Source organism: Leptodactylus fuscus, chromosome 7 (assembly GCF_031893055.1).
Source record: "Leptodactylus fuscus isolate aLepFus1 chromosome 7, aLepFus1.hap2, whole genome shotgun sequence".
In the NCBI taxonomy this organism is placed as follows: domain Eukaryota; kingdom Metazoa; phylum Chordata; class Amphibia; order Anura; family Leptodactylidae; genus Leptodactylus; species Leptodactylus fuscus.
Genome location: NC_134271.1, coordinates 17,867,912 through 17,884,701, shown reverse-complemented (window position 1 = coordinate 17,884,701; position 16,790 = coordinate 17,867,912). Strand labels below are relative to the sequence as shown.

General features: G+C 43.8%; 1 protein-coding gene across 2 annotated transcripts in view; it reads left to right on the top strand.

Moving 5' to 3' along the window:
* The window catches only part of EML3 (EMAP like 3), a 38,745-nt gene extending 23,917 nt beyond the window's left edge, over nucleotides 1-14,828 (top strand). Inside the window, exons 8-23 of one of the 2 annotated variants that reach the window (XM_075281186.1) lie at nucleotides 758-907; nucleotides 1,375-1,444; nucleotides 3,088-3,189; nucleotides 3,523-3,618; nucleotides 4,386-4,520; nucleotides 5,770-5,908; nucleotides 6,012-6,163; nucleotides 6,562-6,687; nucleotides 7,796-7,927; nucleotides 8,292-8,359; nucleotides 8,973-9,061; nucleotides 10,484-10,686; nucleotides 11,535-11,622; nucleotides 12,815-12,913; nucleotides 13,560-13,690; nucleotides 13,815-14,828. In XM_075281186.1, the coding sequence (XP_075137287.1) occupies nucleotides 758-907; nucleotides 1,375-1,444; nucleotides 3,088-3,189; nucleotides 3,523-3,618; nucleotides 4,386-4,520; nucleotides 5,770-5,908; nucleotides 6,012-6,163; nucleotides 6,562-6,687; nucleotides 7,796-7,927; nucleotides 8,292-8,359; nucleotides 8,973-9,061; nucleotides 10,484-10,686; nucleotides 11,535-11,622; nucleotides 12,815-12,913; nucleotides 13,560-13,690; nucleotides 13,815-14,003 (1,969 nt within the window). In that variant the 3' untranslated portion in view covers nucleotides 14,004-14,828. The remainder of the gene's footprint in view (nucleotides 1-757; nucleotides 908-1,374; nucleotides 1,445-3,087; nucleotides 3,190-3,522; nucleotides 3,619-4,385; nucleotides 4,521-5,769; nucleotides 5,909-6,011; nucleotides 6,164-6,561; nucleotides 6,688-7,795; nucleotides 7,928-8,291; nucleotides 8,360-8,972; nucleotides 9,062-10,483; nucleotides 10,687-11,534; nucleotides 11,623-12,814; nucleotides 12,914-13,559; nucleotides 13,691-13,814) is intronic. The other variant, XR_012717221.1, reaches the window with a different exon arrangement.
* Nucleotides 14,829-16,790: the final 1,962 nt, after the last annotated feature.

The following is a 16,790-nucleotide window of genomic DNA, read 5'->3' as shown; positions in this document are numbered from 1 at the left end:
CGAGAAAAAAAGGGTATCCAATAATAGGATCCATTTAACCACTGTGGTTGAAGACTGCCTCGAATGCCCTTGTGTGAACATACCCTTACTCACCTAGTCACAGGCTGTAACCAGGTATATATACACTGTATTCTGCCTATATTTCACACCCCTATGCATTCTGAGTTGGAGAAGCCCCAACACCACAGGCTCCTGTACACACCAGGATAGCTGGGACAGCCAAGTCCTACCGTAGTAGGGTTTTCATTAATTTCTGGCTAGGGATTAGTCAACCACAGGCCTTGAGAAAACAAACATGAAGATGTGATGAAATCTGCAATTTCTGGTAATGGTGAGGGCAGGGCTTGGTGAGTAATGCTTCTTTTCTTTTCTCAACCCACTCAGTATTTAACCTTCATAACTGCTGACACAACAATAGAAAGGATCAGAACAATAAACATGCCAGGGGTGATGACTGCATGTCCAAAAAAGCACCCACTTTTTGGGCCATAATTGCCCAGGAGGCGGCTCCTTTATATACAGTGCACTGAATGCTGACTGGCCCCTCCCCTTTGATGTGACATCTCTTGATTGGACGTCAGAGCAGAGGGGTGGGGCTACGGAGCACTCGGTGCACATAAAGGGGCCGCCTCCTGGGCACTTGTGATTGTAGCAATGTGATTTTCTCAGGCGTGTAACCCCGTATTACTCTGTGTAGCCTTATGCTAGGGTGCGTCCATAGCAAGATAGCTTTCCTTAACCCTATCTGCACCTGCAGTTATGGCTGTCGTGGCCGGGATTCCCGTTGCAATCTACGTATGTTGCAGTCCGGAGAAGTGATCTACTTCACTGCCTGCGTCATAGTCATCTGTGATGTAAACCGCGGGACCCAGCGCCACTTCTTACGGCACACGGACTGTGTTCGATGGTAAGTCAGAAAACTAAATTTGAAAGGGGCGAGTGATGGATTAACTGAATGGAAAAGTAGAAGTTTCACCAGATACAATTAGAGTTGACATTTCCGCCATGTCTGGCTGGTTCTTACATGTGGTTTTCTTGTTTTGTTTGCATTGGAGTCAATAAAGAAAACATGGCAGCATTCCTAGAAAGCACTTGGCTCTCCGCCAGGGTTATAAGCCTAGTCAAAGGGCAATAAGTCAGCGATAAGTGAATTTCTTATCTCCGATGCTATCTTATGGTTGTCTGGTGTAGAAAACACTCCCAAATACCATATTAGAGGTCTGTGAATTAATAGAGGGGCTTCTATCTGTCCATTTAGGTTTGAGGGATCCTTCGTAACAGAGGAACTGTACAAACCTACACCTACCATTAACTTTTGCCATATACGTAAGCTCTTGCCTATACTTTAATGTTTCTAACATGGTTGCTCTATAGTCTAGCTGTCCACCCTGATGGAGTGAGAGTGGCCTCTGGACAAACAGCCGGAGTGGACAAGGACGGTAAGGTGAGAAGTCAGCATACATTTCTAGACATTTCTAAACGTCCCATTAACACAAATGTTATTTTCCAAAGTTTTCCCTGAATCTATAACCATTTAGAGGGCATGGACAGATCACTGAGTGCCTGCAGGGTACAAAGCACGTTCGCCTGTTCCCACATAATCTTTCCTTAGGTTTAAGGCCCACATACCTGTAAGGCCTCGTTCACATCTGCATTGGTAATCCGTTCGGGGGAATACCATACGGTGTGCAGTTAAAGCACACTGACCCCATAGACTATAATGGGGTCCGTGTGCTTTCTGCATGGAACGTGTGGACAGGAAAGTAGATGGTGAACTACTTTTCTATCTGCATGTTCCGTGTGGAGACCTTGCGGCAAGCTCACGCACCCCATTATAGTCTATGGGGTCCGTGTGCTTTCCGTGCATACCGCTTTTCAATACGGGTAGTCCGTTCAGGGAGGTCTCCATGCGGACTCCCCCGAATGGATTACCGACATAGATGTGAACCAGGCCTAAAGCAAAAGTTGGCCTAACTCGCTGATTTGGCTGACTGCCCGAATGTTTTACATGTATGCAGGCCTTCCAGCTCTTCCCTGACAGATGGCATGATATTCCTTCAAGAGATAAGCCGGCAACATCTTACTTTCCTGCCACTATTGAAAACACATGCACACTTGGCCCGCTACTGGAAAATAGCTGTTGGTTGAATGAGTGTTTGACTGACCAGTATCGAAGGTGTATGGCATCCATAAGAGTTTGATCAACTCTCCACTGTTCCATAGTAAAGGACAGGACAGGGATATGTATATAGTATATAGTCTTATCATTACGTTCCGGCCTCTTATAGCTACAACTACCTCAGTATTTTCCTTGTATGGACATCTTGTCATTTTATAACCAAGGTTGGACTTTCCCCTGACATTCCCCTCCACAACTTTATTGGAAAATAAAATCTATTTGGCTAATAAGGCGTTCCACATGAATTCCGGTATTAAACATTAGACTCTGGAGGATTTGGTGCAGCCGTGTATTATCCATTTCTGTGGGTGCCATATAACACCACAATCCCCTGCAGGAGCCTTGAGAACTGGTGGTCGATATAAACAGAGGAAAAACAAATTTGATGCAGTAGGATAAAACCAATTATTTGCAGAGTCGCTGTCAGGGCGCAGGTGATGGGAACGGCATACTATACTGGAATCAGTGCACTGTGAGTTTGCAGGTATGTTCCACGGGTACCAGAGATATTGGTGCCATTAGTTGAGGGGGGAGGGGGGGGGGGTGACCATACACCTCTACATCATCGCTGAATGCCCCCCTGTACAGTAGAAGTCTATAGGGAGGCTCATCACCACTCAGCAATGACACCGAGCTGTGATGTCTGCCCCTCTGACAGTGCAGGGATATCAGTACCGAAACTAACAGCACCAATATCTATACTGGCAAAATGGACAGCATGCTGAATTCATTGCACTGCCAGCTTTATATGTCACATTGTAGAGGACATGAAAGGTCCTCCTCAGTCTGCGAAATGTCCCGTATAGTGTGTATGGTGTTGTATCCAGACTTATATACCTTACTATGCTATTTTTATATGAACGATGGTATTTAATCTTTATAACATTGCTCTCCTTTTCCCTTTGCAGCCTATGGTGTTTATATGGGACTCGTCATCGCTTCAGATCTTACATCAGATTGGTTTGGGCTTCTTTGAAAGAGGTGTTGGTTGTCTGGCCTTCTCCACTCAGGCAAGTCATATTCAGCCATGAAACGCCTCTGGAATTCTGTAAAATCTTCAACTCGCTCCTCCTAATCTTAGAATAAGGTTACTGTCACACGGCAATAGTTGGGCTGGTACATAGTGTCGGTCTATGTAAGCCAAGACAAGGACTAGATCCAAACCATGGAGAAGTACATCATGTACAAATCTGACTATTAGACTTCTTCTGTATCATTTCCAGTGCTGTTCCAAATATTGGGTTTCTTCTTTTACTTTACATTGCCTTATGTTTGTTTTTATGCTTTTTTGCCAAAAACCCAAAAATATAACTAATCTCTCAATATTTCTAACCTTTTCCCAGGACTTCGGCCTACACCTCGGTGTTATAGATGACTGCAATGACCACGTGTTATCCATCTGGGACACAGTCAAAGGAAACAAGATTGCAGAAACAAAGGTCTGCGAAGAGAAATTTGGGACTCTGTTTGCATGTTCCTCTCTGTTCTCCGCGGACTTCCTGTACGCCTTTGTCACTGGTTAACTTTGTCATCTGCCATTTTAAGCTGCCAGGAAGTAGATCTCGGGTGATAGTAGAGGAATTGGCACAGTTCTGTGTTACGTGATGTCTCTGCCTTGTGGTTTTCTGCATGATTCATAATGCATTGAACTACAATGGTTTACAAAACAACTTGAGGATAAAACTTGGGTGCATAGGGGACTATGTCTAGTGCATCAGGACCACCTAGTGATTAGAGATGAGCGAACACTGTTCGGATCAGCCGATCCAAACAGCACGCTCCCATAGAAATGAATGGAAGCACCTGTGACGCTGACTTTGCCAGCGGCCGGCCGGCGTCACAGGTGCTTCCATTCATTTCTATGGGTGCGTGCTGTTCGGATCGGCTGATCCGAACAGTGTTCGCTCATCTCTACTAGTGATCTGTCCTGGGTAGTAACTATGAGGCTGTGCACGGTACAGGCCCTATATCCTAAGTCATGTTGAAAGGCCTGTTCAAGGGTTGGATGTTGAATTATAGGTTCGCTATCCATTAGAAAGAGAGAGGTAACACCCGTATACATACACAGGAGGATTTAGAGGAATAGGCAATTTCCCTTATACGACTGTAGGTGCTATTTTCCTCTGCTTTGTTTCCAGTTTTGCAGCTTTTATTTCTTTATGGTACGTGTCTTTTTCACACTGGTTTTACTGCTTTTATTTTGCAGTGCACAAATGAGCCGGTGCTTTGTGTCGCTTTCAACCCCGTGGACAGCTCTTACATTGTTACTGTAGGCAAGTCACATATTCACTTTTGGAGCTGGAGTGGCACTTCTCTTACCAAGAAGCAGGGCATTTTTGGGGTAAGTGCCTCAGTTTAGCTTCTGTAGACATATGGTATCTCAAAACTGACTTGTTTGTCTTCCTGACTGTAATTCAATCTTAGACCCTGTTCCACTGAGTACTAAGTTATACAAGATAACTTAAGGCTAAGGCCCCATGAAGCTGGCGCTTTTGACAGAAAGTCCGCAGAGGTTTCCTCTGCAGGTTTTCTGCTTCAATTATACCTATACGGAAACTGCAAGCAATGTGTAGATGGGATTCACTAGATTACCATCCACTTTGCAGGTACTGTAAAATCCACGTTTTTTTGCCATGGAGATCCACCCACGGCCTTTATGCCAAGTGGGACTTCATCCTGAAGGGGTTTCTCAAGATTTAACTTATCACCTATACACAGGTAAAAATGTGGGTCCCCTGTTTAAATAGGGTAGTGGTCCCTAATGTGCAACTCTACTCCATTTAGAGTCTCTGCGACTGGGGAAGACAGCTGAATACTGCACTTGGCTATCTCCAGCAGTGCCAGAGAGTCTGAATGGAGCTGCAGCGTACGCCCTTGACCACCACGCCATTGAAACGGTGGAAAAGGGATAGTTTTCAGTTTTCGGACAACCTCCCTAAAGGGTTATTGTCATCTTAAACATTTGTGCATGATAGACGTCAGTCCCATAACCCCGTCTGCAGTCATGAGATGAGCGCTTGTATAAAATCTATGGGAGTTACAAAAAGAGGCAATCGATGCATTAAAGGAGTACTCCCCTTTGATACATTTATGTCATATCCAAAGTATAGATTTGGTCCCACCGCTATGTTCACAGTTGTTGAGAATGGAGACTATGATGCACATGTTTGACTCTCTCCATTCAGGTCTATGGTAGTTCCTCAGAATATGGAGAAAGCATGTATTGCACATGTATGGCGTATCCTGCAGCTATGCTATAAATATGTCAGACGGGAATATCCCTTTATTTCCAGAAATGAAATCTTTATACTGTTATATGCCTGATATTTGTTAGAGATGAGCGAGTACTGTTTGGATCAGCCGATCCGAACAGCACGCTCGCATAGAAATGAATGGACGTAGCCGGCACGCGGGGGGTTAAGCGGCCGGCCGCCGTCAAAGTGGAAGTACCAGGTCCATCCATTCATTTCTATGGAGCGTGCTGTTCGGATCGGCTGATCCGAACAGTACTCGCTCATCTCTAATATTTGTATATCGTATACTGCTACATCATTTCCTTCACGGACTATGTTTGTTTCTGACCCTTGTAGAAGTATAAGAAGCCTCGCTTTGTGCAGTGTGTCCTGTTTGACCGAACCGGGGACGTCCTCACAGGAGACTCAGAAGGGCAGATATTAACCTGGGCCCGAAGTGCGGCAGATACACGGACATTAGGCAAAGGTGCAAAGGGTGAGGTATAACCTAAAAATAACATGGTAACGCTAATATTTGATCCAACCTATTACTGAGCATACACTTCTCCTAATCTATAACGTTACTCTCCGTCCTACAGATACGTATCAGATATCACGCCACACACGTGCACATGACGGTAGTGTATCTTCACTGGCAGCTCTCAGAGAAGGTTATGTGCTCAGTTCTGGAGGAAAGGACAGACGTCTGGTATTATGGAGCGAGACACTGAACCAACTTAAGGAGTATGAGGTAAGAAAATAGCGCAAAGAGGATGAGAAGAGAAAGGGAAGCTGTCACACTGAAAAAGCAGTCCACTCTGCAGGCACCATGTTATAGATGGGTGTGTGGGAGAGATGCAGTATAACATGTCGTCTATCTATTGCAGTCTCTGTTCTTTCAATGCTAAGAAGTCAAGAAGACGATCCTATCAGTGATTGACAGTCATAGAGAGGAGGCTGTCAGTGATAGGATCGCCTCCTTCACTTCTCAACATGAACAGAGATTTTTGTGAATAGATGACAAGTTATGTTGAATCTTTACAAACATCAGAGCTAAGCACCGAGCCTCCATGTTGCCCACAGATTGGACCGCTTAGTTCATGTAACAGGTCGCTTTGCTCTATCAAGTTGCCTCTTTATGTTATTCAGATTCCTGAGCAGTATGGAGCTGTACGTTCGGTAGCAGAGGGCCTAGATGGAGAACTGCTGGTGGGAACAACGAAGAACGCCCTTCTGAAGGGGTCTCTGGAACAAGGATTCGCACCTATTATACAGGTTTGATCGAAACGTTTCTGGATATAGGCTAATGTAACTAAATATCACAAGACTGATAGGAGAGCCATGAATGAACTAAATGCATACACAACTTGTCACTGTGTCTTCTGTGACTTACATTTGAGTACTAATAATTCCTTAGTCTTATATTCTGAGCAATGCACCTTGGGAAAATAATATACAGATTAGCTCCCTACCTGAAGGAAAGCAACCTCTGTAATGCCACTCATTAGAGAGAGCCATCCTATCAGAGTACAACCCTTTAACAAGCCTTGAAATAAGAATATTAGTAAATGGGTCCCATCTGCAGACAGCTGTTCTTTGCCCCGTCTCAGTACAGAGCAGGGTGTTGGTTGGCTAAGTGCGAGGCCTTTCAGGTAGGTCTCAGGGAGCTGTTTTTCCTTGCGGAGAGAGTTCCTTATAGGCCAGGCTAGGTCTTCTCCAGAAGGAAGAAAACTCTTACCTAGTAAGTCATTGTTCCACTTATTTGGGGTTGGAGGGTTGGACCACAGAAGAAAATAAGGTCAGCCTAGTTGTAAAGTGTCTGTGAGATCTTACACATATTCCCTAAAATGTTTCTAGGTTCTTTGATGGGTTGACTTCCAGGGTAGCTATCTGTAGTTGGATTTAGTGAGACAAGCCTTGTCTCTTCTGCCGGAGGAGAACTCCTTAGCCTGTCTATGCCTGCTGACAGACTCCATATGGTGAGCCAGTACCCCAGACAACAGACCTCTGAGAATCCGCCTGTACATAACAGTGGCAAAACATCATAGGAATTTTAATCCTATATAGATTACAGAAAGAAAATGGCCTGACGTGAAACAGCACAGGGGTGAGGAATGTGCAGATAATGCAGCGAGTCGTCCAGAACATGACAGATATGTAATCCTTCAAGACAAGCACATATACATTAACTGTGACACCACCACAGTGTCAAGGGGGTGGAGCATCATGCCATGGACATGACACACGGGTCATGTCCATGGCCTATATATCAAAAAATAATAAGAGGAGGCTCCTGTATGTAGGTTCTTGGGCTTCACCAGATATCTTCATTTCTTTTGCTTGGCGTATACTGAGTACTTTGTATTCACCTTGTTTTCTGCAGGGTCACACGGATGAATTGTGGGGTTTGGCTACTCATCCATTTCAGAATATCTTCCTGACCTGTGGCCATGATAAGCAGTTGTGTATTTGGAATGGTAATGACCATGTACTGAACTGGGCGTGTGTACTGGAGGTGAGACACCAGCACAGAAATACATTATTGTGTATATAGCGTCAACATATTCTGCGGCTCCATACACACTATAGGGACAAAACAAAAGTTATGAAGAGCCTATATGTACATATATATTCCACCCAATGAGTATTGAATGCTCCAGATACTGGTGTACAGATCAATGGTGTGTTTTTGCAGGTTGTCACTCACAAAACAATCCGTGGTCAATGAATGAATGGATTACTGGGGCCACTGCCATGACGGCCCATTTTCGGTCAGCACTGTGACAGTATTCTGGCTGTGGCCATCACTCTTTTGGGAAAAGCTATTTACATATATATTGCTCCAGGCCATACTTAGATACAGTATTTCCTCCTCGTAGGATCCTGGTTTATGTGCAGATTTCCATCCCAATGGAAGAGAAGTTTGTGTGGGTCTGAGCACAGGAAAGTAAGAATAAAAATCTGTTTCTCAGTCCTTCCTTTACCCTTCTATAACACATCCTTTTATTCTTTCTTATCTGCTTAGTAAAGGGAGTCTATCACCGCCAATATCTCCTCTAAACCACTCCTGTGCTATTGTAAGGGCTCTTAGTGGCACAATGATCATAGCTTTTGTCTGCCAAAGTGAGAAAATCAACTTTTAGGCAACAGTCAGCTGTTTGGTGCACTATGGGCGTATTGGAGCACCCACTCTCCTCTGTGGACGTCACACATTACAAGTTGTCAGTCCCTATGTTAGGGGTTGCACTGAGTGGCGACCACAAATAACAGAAACCGCTCCTTGGCATACAATTTAATAGTTAACATTCTTGACAGCGAGATTACACTTTGCACACAAAAAGGTGTGTCCGCTATGTTACTGACAGCCCCTGTAACAGCAGATCCGTGGTTTACAAGGGAATTTGGTAGTGGTACACTCCCTTTAACTTGATATTAACTCCATTTTCCTGCACTGTCTTTAAAAGGTACTGAAGGTTATCGTAACCGCGTTGGTTTGTGGCTCCTTCTGTTGTTCCTTATACCTTTACCATCCGTAACAGTCACATGTTCTTGCTTTATAGATGGTTGGTCTTGGACCTGCAGAGCCGTAAAATTCTGTCTGTGCACTCTGATGGGAATGAGCAGCTCTCTGTGGTCAGATACTCTCCAGGCAAGTATTAGAAAAGGACATACAACATTTTATATGACACTGATAACTCGCTGATAATGTATCACAAAAGACATTGAAAGTGTTAAGTGAAACTTTGATACGTCTTAGTGTAAGGCCCCATGCTTCCGATGTGGGGCTAAGTTTGTTGCGCAATGTGCTCGGATGACACTAGAAGTGACATCTAAGTGACATTAGAATGCATTCGCATCTTTGGGGGGCTTAAAATCCATTCTATTCCGATGACACGGAGCAGAATAAGACCTGCTCTATAATCATTAGTGTCATTGGAATGGATTGTTAGACCCCATAGATGCATGACGGAATACATATGGATGTCATTATGCAACAAACTCGGCCCCACTCCAAAAACACACTCAGTTGTATGCATTGGGCATAAGGGTTGGCTCACATTTGCTTTTGTATTCTGTCCGTGGAGAGTCCGCATGGAGACCCCTCCGAACAGAATACAAACCCAATTGCAAGCGCTGTGCTGTCAAATCTCATGGACCTCATAGACTCTCCATGGACGGAATACAAAAGCAGATGTGAACGAGGGGTTAATGTTATTTTCTAAAATGCATTCTTCTTTTTAGGGCCCTTTCACACAAAGGATTTCACTGTTTGAGTGCTGTCCATGAAAAAAAAAAAAACGGACAGCACCCAGACCCATTTTAGTCAATAGAGCCAACCACATGTCTTAGATCTTCTTTTTTTTTTATAGACTGAAAGACACTGATTAAAAAAAAAATGGCATGCACATCCAGGACCCCCACAGATCGCCTGTACCAAGGTAGTGCAGCTCCCGATATTGTTCACATAGCAGGAGTTGCGCTGCTCACTTGCCGTACATGTCGTAACCTTCCGCTACAGTTTGTATGGTGAGTGAGCAGCGTGGCATCCTGGCATGTAAACAATAATGGAAGCCAGCTGATCTGTGGAGGTCCCGGCTGTCAGACCCCTGCAAATCTAAGAAGCATAGGCCATCAGTAGTAGAATCTGGATAACCCCTTTAAAGTGTGTTTGAGTTCTGTGTACATCCTAGATCCTGGGACATTTCTGCAGAATATAGATTCTCACCTTAAGTGGGCTTGCATTGGAATCTAAGGGTAAAAGGTTACATTATACAGTTTGTCCATCCAGGTATATACCTTGTCATTGATTATTGACCAATAGAACTGTCGCCCACTGCGGGGATCAGACCAATAGACATTTCCAGTAGATCCATAACTAACATTTTTCAGTCTATTGATCTTTGGTGGGTTTTTTTTTTAAACGATCTTTAGTGATTTTAAAGATCATAGAGTGTAAAAGGATCACGTAGTACATGACATTCTGGTCTTCGCGGTTATCTTTCCTTTATCTGCTTTGTTATCGTACATATTGCCTGGTTTTCATTCGTTTCTGTTTTTCCCCTTCTGATAGATGGGAATTTCCTGGCTATTGGCTCCCATGATAACGTCATTTACATGTACAGCACGGGCCAGAAAGAACATAAGGACTATTCACGTGATAGCTCTATAGAAGAGAAATATAGCTCCCAAGAGGAAGGCGAAAGTCATGAAGGAGAGGCCGATAACTTTGTGTATGAGAGAACTCAGCAGTACACACGATATGGGAAGTGTGTGGTGAGTTCTCATGCTATGGTATTATTTGCTCTTCTCATTTCCTTAGGATCTTTTCATATTTCTTGGTTGTCAGAGCAATTTTCTGATATCCATCAATAGCTTCTTGAAGACGCCACACTCCTCGTAAGCTCTGTGGCCTCTTCTGTATTTACTCTGGATTGTACACAGGACACTGAACACATAGTAGCGGCTGTTCTGTATACTGAAGCTTCATCCCATTCAAGTGAATAGGACAAAGCTGTGATACACAGAAGAGCGGCAACTAAATGTACAATGTCCTTGTATACAGTTTGAAGATAACAATAAAGAAGTCACAGACCTCACTTGAGCACCACAGCCTCTTCTAACATCCCATCGACTGGGTACTTAGAGCTAAACTTCTACTGATCTGATACTGATGGCCATAAATGTTATAACCTCATAAACCTATAACATATCTGGAAGATCCAACCAGTCGATATGTACTATACAGACCCTAAAAATACTCCTGTTCTCACCATAGAAGGGATTGACAGCTTCCAGTAGTTAGAATTGACTTATCTGTTTTATAGGGAAGCTGTTGGGTGTTTTTTCCACCTTAGGGCCTAGTCGGGAGGGAGTGTCTAAGGGCTCGTTCACACGTGAGCCCAGGGGAGGTTTTTGACAGCGGATTTCGCGTCAAAAACCTCCCCTTACAATGGTGGTCTATGCAGACTAGATTCCATCTTACAATGGTCGTCCTATAACAATTTAATATTGTAGCTTGAGGGAGTGCTGTACAGTTCTTTCTCCTTGAGATGCAGAGATGTCTATTCTTCTGAAACTAGTACAGGAACCGTCACCAACACTTTCCCATTTTCTCATCATAGGGACACTCTAGTTTTATCACCCATTTGGACTGGGCAAAAGACGGAAACTATATTATGTCAAACTCTGGAGACTATGAGATACTATACTGTGAGTACAGAGAACCGAACAGATTTTAGAATCTTAACATTAAAAGGGGTTTCCCGTTATAGATCCTTGAATTGTGCCCCATGTGATCAAGAGGACGACAAGCGCCCCATGTGAATCTGAGCAGTGATGCACATGCTCAGTAGCCGCAGCTTCATTTACTTCTATGCGACTTCCAGGACAGTGATTGAAGTCAATGGTGCAGCTACTGAGCGTGCACACCAGCGCTCCACGTCGGGTGCTCAATGACCCCAGATGTCATTGTAGGGGGGTTAGACACTTATCCCCTATTGTGTAGATAATAAGTGTGTATAATTAGAAAATATATCAGATATAATAAAGATGAGAATTAAAGGAGATTTTCCAATTTTATGTGAATAAATAGAACAAATTGATAAAATAAAAAGCTACAGAAGTTTCCAATTCAGGACGGGGAGATTTGTCAGACACGATGCACCAAATTCTAAAAATAGGAGCACTTCGAAAACTGAGAAATCTCCCCTGTATGAATTATCCATTTCAAGATATGTAGAAAGAATGCTGAATGGCAGGAAGCAGAAAATTCAGGTTTTTCAGGAAAATGTAGTAAATGTAGATATTTGATACCGTCGACATTTTAGGAACAATAGGCCCAGTGTTGTCACGTGTGATGTGTTACTACTAAGTCCTTATAGTCGGTGGTAAATATGGATATTACAAGACGTGCAAATGCAAGATTAAAGCTACATCCACGTGACCATGTGCATGTATGGGTCAGTAAGAAGACATGGCTGATATCATGGACACGGCCCCACACGGACCCGAAATGATACATGGTCATGTATATGGAGCCATAACTGTTAAAATCACACTGACAGCACATGGTTGTGTGCATGGAGCCCATAGGCTTTCACTATAAATGAATCACTTATATAACCGTTGCATCCCAGCATGTCTGATCCTTCTTTTCCCTCTCATCTGCCATTAGGGGAGAGATCAGACACCTCCATATACATTAGATAGTCATCACTCCCCAGCAAAAGTGATGGGTTTGATCCACCGTCACCTGATGTGTATGAAGATCTTTATAGATTCCACATAACATCATATAATAATCCATACAGAAGAAAGAGATTTTCTTATAAGGCTGCTTGGAGGAGTCACAGATCTTATATGACAGTCTTGTAGTTGTCTTATGCTTATCATTTCTATCAAGGGGACATCACCGGAGGCTGCAAACTTCTCCGAAACAGATACAATAACAAAGATCGTGAGTGGGCAACCTACACGTGTGTACTGGGATACCATGTTTTTGGTGAGTATTATATTGTATTATATATAGTATAGGGATCAGTGGCCCTGACTGACATAGGGTATTTCCAGAACAGACATGTTATTAAGGGGTTTCCCTATAAAGATATTCACAATATATAAGGTAAGTGACTGATCATCGTGATCACAAGAATGAGGTCCATAAATGCTTCATGTGAATGGAATAGCAGACACTACTCATGTCTGTAAAGGGAAGATCCCTTTAATGAGGGGTTTCCTGTTTATGTAAATAAATCTTGCAGGGAATATCCCAGCCTTGCACAGAATATATAGTGTCCTTATCTGACATCATATGAAAATACTGATGTGAATAAAGCTGCGGGGAGAGATAGAAAACCCACTACTAGCTGCAGCACCATGTGTGTGTTTTTCTGTTACTCACTCACTTTGTTCCTGCTCTTAATCTCTCCTTCTCCTGTCCATAGACTTCTCTGGGCACATGTAATCTGATACTAGTGAGCCGGCAATCTGTATTGTATCCCAAGACGAATTTAGCAGATAATTATGAGTGATCAGAATAGTCATGGGATGATAAATCAAGATATGTTAAGTTTCTTAGACGCACTTGGACTGTGATATTACAATAGTGACTATTCCAATCTGAATTTGTGCCTTTGTATTTTAAATAGGGGTTTGGCCGGAAGGATCTGATGGGACAGATATCAATGCTCTCGCCCGCTCCCATGGGATGACCATGATCTCCGTCGCAGATGATTTCTGTAAAGTTCATCTCTTCCGCTATCCTTGCAATAAACCTAAGGTATGAAGTCGGCCGTATTCCGGTGTAATATAACTTTCATTCTAATACAATGATTGCAAATATAATATATCACTATCTTATGTAAAAATCTATACAACTCACATCACATGTATCTTTCCAACAGGCACCAAGCCATGTGTATTCTGGTCACGGAAGTCACGTCACCAATGTTCGCTTCACTCACGATGATAGTTACCTCATCTCCTTGGGTGGGAAAGATGCAAGCGTTTTTCAATGGAGGGTTGTGAAAGCGGGCAACATACCTCGCAGCCAGTCACTGTCCTCCACGTCATCGCTAGACGCCGCTCACTGAGCGATATCTCTATACACATAGCTGCCGCGTACCAGACCTGACCACGTAAGAGGACTCTGAGCCTACTACACACTGATACCTACCGCCAATGGTGCCAACACGACAGCCTGAAGTCGGTGGCACAAAATCAGAGATGTAACTGCGGTACACGGTGCGAAATGCTAATAGCCCTGCCATATGCTGACCGTAAGTCCCTTCTGCCCCCTTACACAGCTACACTGCTCACGACTGAGCCATAGGTCTTAACACCATCGTAACTACTGAAGCACTGCAGTTATACATTCACAATGTGCCCCGTATACTGTCTCTTGTACATATCCTAGTGTTAGCCAATATAAGCGTCTCAAGAAGAGTGGAGGAGAGCAGATTCTATATACTGTATATTAAAAAGGTATTAGGAGTAGCGACCATAACACGGAAGGCTTTGCTGGTGCTGACATGTCCTTAACAGAATCCCTGATGTATATGAAGTGATCCGACTATTGCACTGTAGACAATCCTGCGACAGACCCTATGCAAACAATGCTGACACCGAGCCATAGCTATCTATAGTAGAGGTCTAATACACAGGGGAGCTGCGCCTGCGGAGTGGGGAACCTCGTGCCTTAGATTCTTACCCACTACCCCCCACCGTACCCTCTCTCTTAGGTCGCATCCATACTACGCCAGCAAACTCTATGAGCTCTGTGATCCTATAGGACCTGTGGCTGTAATATGGATTGTATACTACAGATACGTTACGGCCATCTTTACCTTCTGACTATTCTCCAAAGCACTTTCTTTCGATGCCTTCATGTATATAAAAGTATATGTTGAATGACTGTTTTCCCAGTTTATATGGATTTTTATTAAATAGATATCTATATAATATTAAGTTGTGGCGTTGTTATTATTATTGACCTGCACAGGAAATATATCCATGTGACCGGAAGTGATATTTTATAGGGAGTATCCAACTTTCTATTATTCTTAGGATAGGTTATCAATTGAAGATCTGTGGTGGTCTGACCCCCATGGATTAAGCAGTATGCGATATCGTGTTCATCGGTCACATGGCCTGGTCTCGGCTCAGTCCCATTCAAGTACACATATGTACGGCGATGTGCTTGGTAAGTACTGAAGAGGCTGTGAAACTCACCTAAATGCTGCAAATACTGAATGTGGGGCCTTAGCCTAAAGGAGACCGAGCAGACTCACCAACTGTATACGTAGGGGATAATCACACAGTCCTCCCAGCAGGCACAGACGGTGCTGGCTCCAGCTGCACAGGTGATGCTTTGCTGGGACATCATGAGAAAGCTGGGCAAATAAAGATGGAGGATAACTAGAAGCAGAGAGGAGAGTGATATACAGTCAGGTTGGGGGTTCAGACATGCACTGGAGGTCTTCTTTATTATATTATGCCATACTCCCTAACTAGAATTCCCCAAACTCCCTCCCTCTCCCGCCGTAGGCATCTCCTAGAAGCTGACTGACGATAGGCTCACATCAGTGCTTGGGTTTCCGTTCTTCGGACACGAAAAACGGAAACCCAATCTGCTTAAAAAGCATGTCCTGCGGACCCCATAGACTGTGATGGGGTCTGCCAGGTTTACGCCCAAAAAATGGGCCAACCATGAGCTGCCCCTCTAATATTACTATGGGCAGTATTTGTACCTAACGCCTAGACAAGAAAGTGCCTCAATGCTGCGCTATATACACCAGCAACAAAGCGGTCCACATAGAAACCCCCCTGACTGTCACATTGTTTGTATATACAGCGTATACTAGTGGCAGGACTGGGATGTAGATTTGTATGAGCGACACCTAGTGGACAAACCTAATTATTAACAGGACGGTTATTTGAACAGCATCGATTGGATTATTTTGCAGCAAAGTTAAGGTGCAGATTTAGCCAATTCCATTTTGCGGTAAACCACGCCCTCTTGTACAGCAAAGCACAATAAGTGCCTAAAATACGTAGTAAATGTGCTGCAAAGCCCCAGTTCTGTTGTCAGCAGGTATACACACAGCCAGGCACCTTTTCCTAATGCCCGGGGTTGGATAACTGCCGATCTCAGACTTATAACCCCTTAGATCAAGGGTAACTTTTTTTTGTACAATGTGCCATTTTAATTAAAAAAATTATATATATATATATATATATATATATATATATATATATATATATATATAATATTTAAATCATACTGTATATCACAAAACATAACACATACGTGCTGCCACCAGAGGCTTCCGGACACGGGTTTGCTGCTATTTCCCCGGATGCAGCTGCATTCTCCTATTAGAGGCAATAAAAGTCCAAGTGCCTCCCCCAATTAGAGGTAAATGTATAGAGCACCGCATAGCAGTAACCTTAGGGGGCATTCACACGGAGTAACGCCAGGCGTGTATCACAGCCGTACACGCCGGCATTACGACAGACTGCCGAACACTTCCCATTCACTTCAATGGGAGCGCTTGTAAACGCCGCTGTTACGAGCGCTCCCATTGAAGTGAATGGGAAGTGTTCGGCAGTCTGCCATAATGCCGGCGTGTACGGCTGTGATACACGCCCGGCGTTACTCCCGTGTGAATGTCCCCTTAGGGTGGACACACGTGTCTATAATGTCCCATAGAGCTCCCTCTACATGGTTTAATGCCCCACAGCGGCCCATTAACATAGTATAATGTCTCATAGCGGCCCCTCCACATGGTATAATGTCTCATAGCGGCCCCTCCACATAGTATAATGTCCCCTAGCAGCCCCTCCACACGGTATAATGTCCCATAGCAGCCCCTTCACAC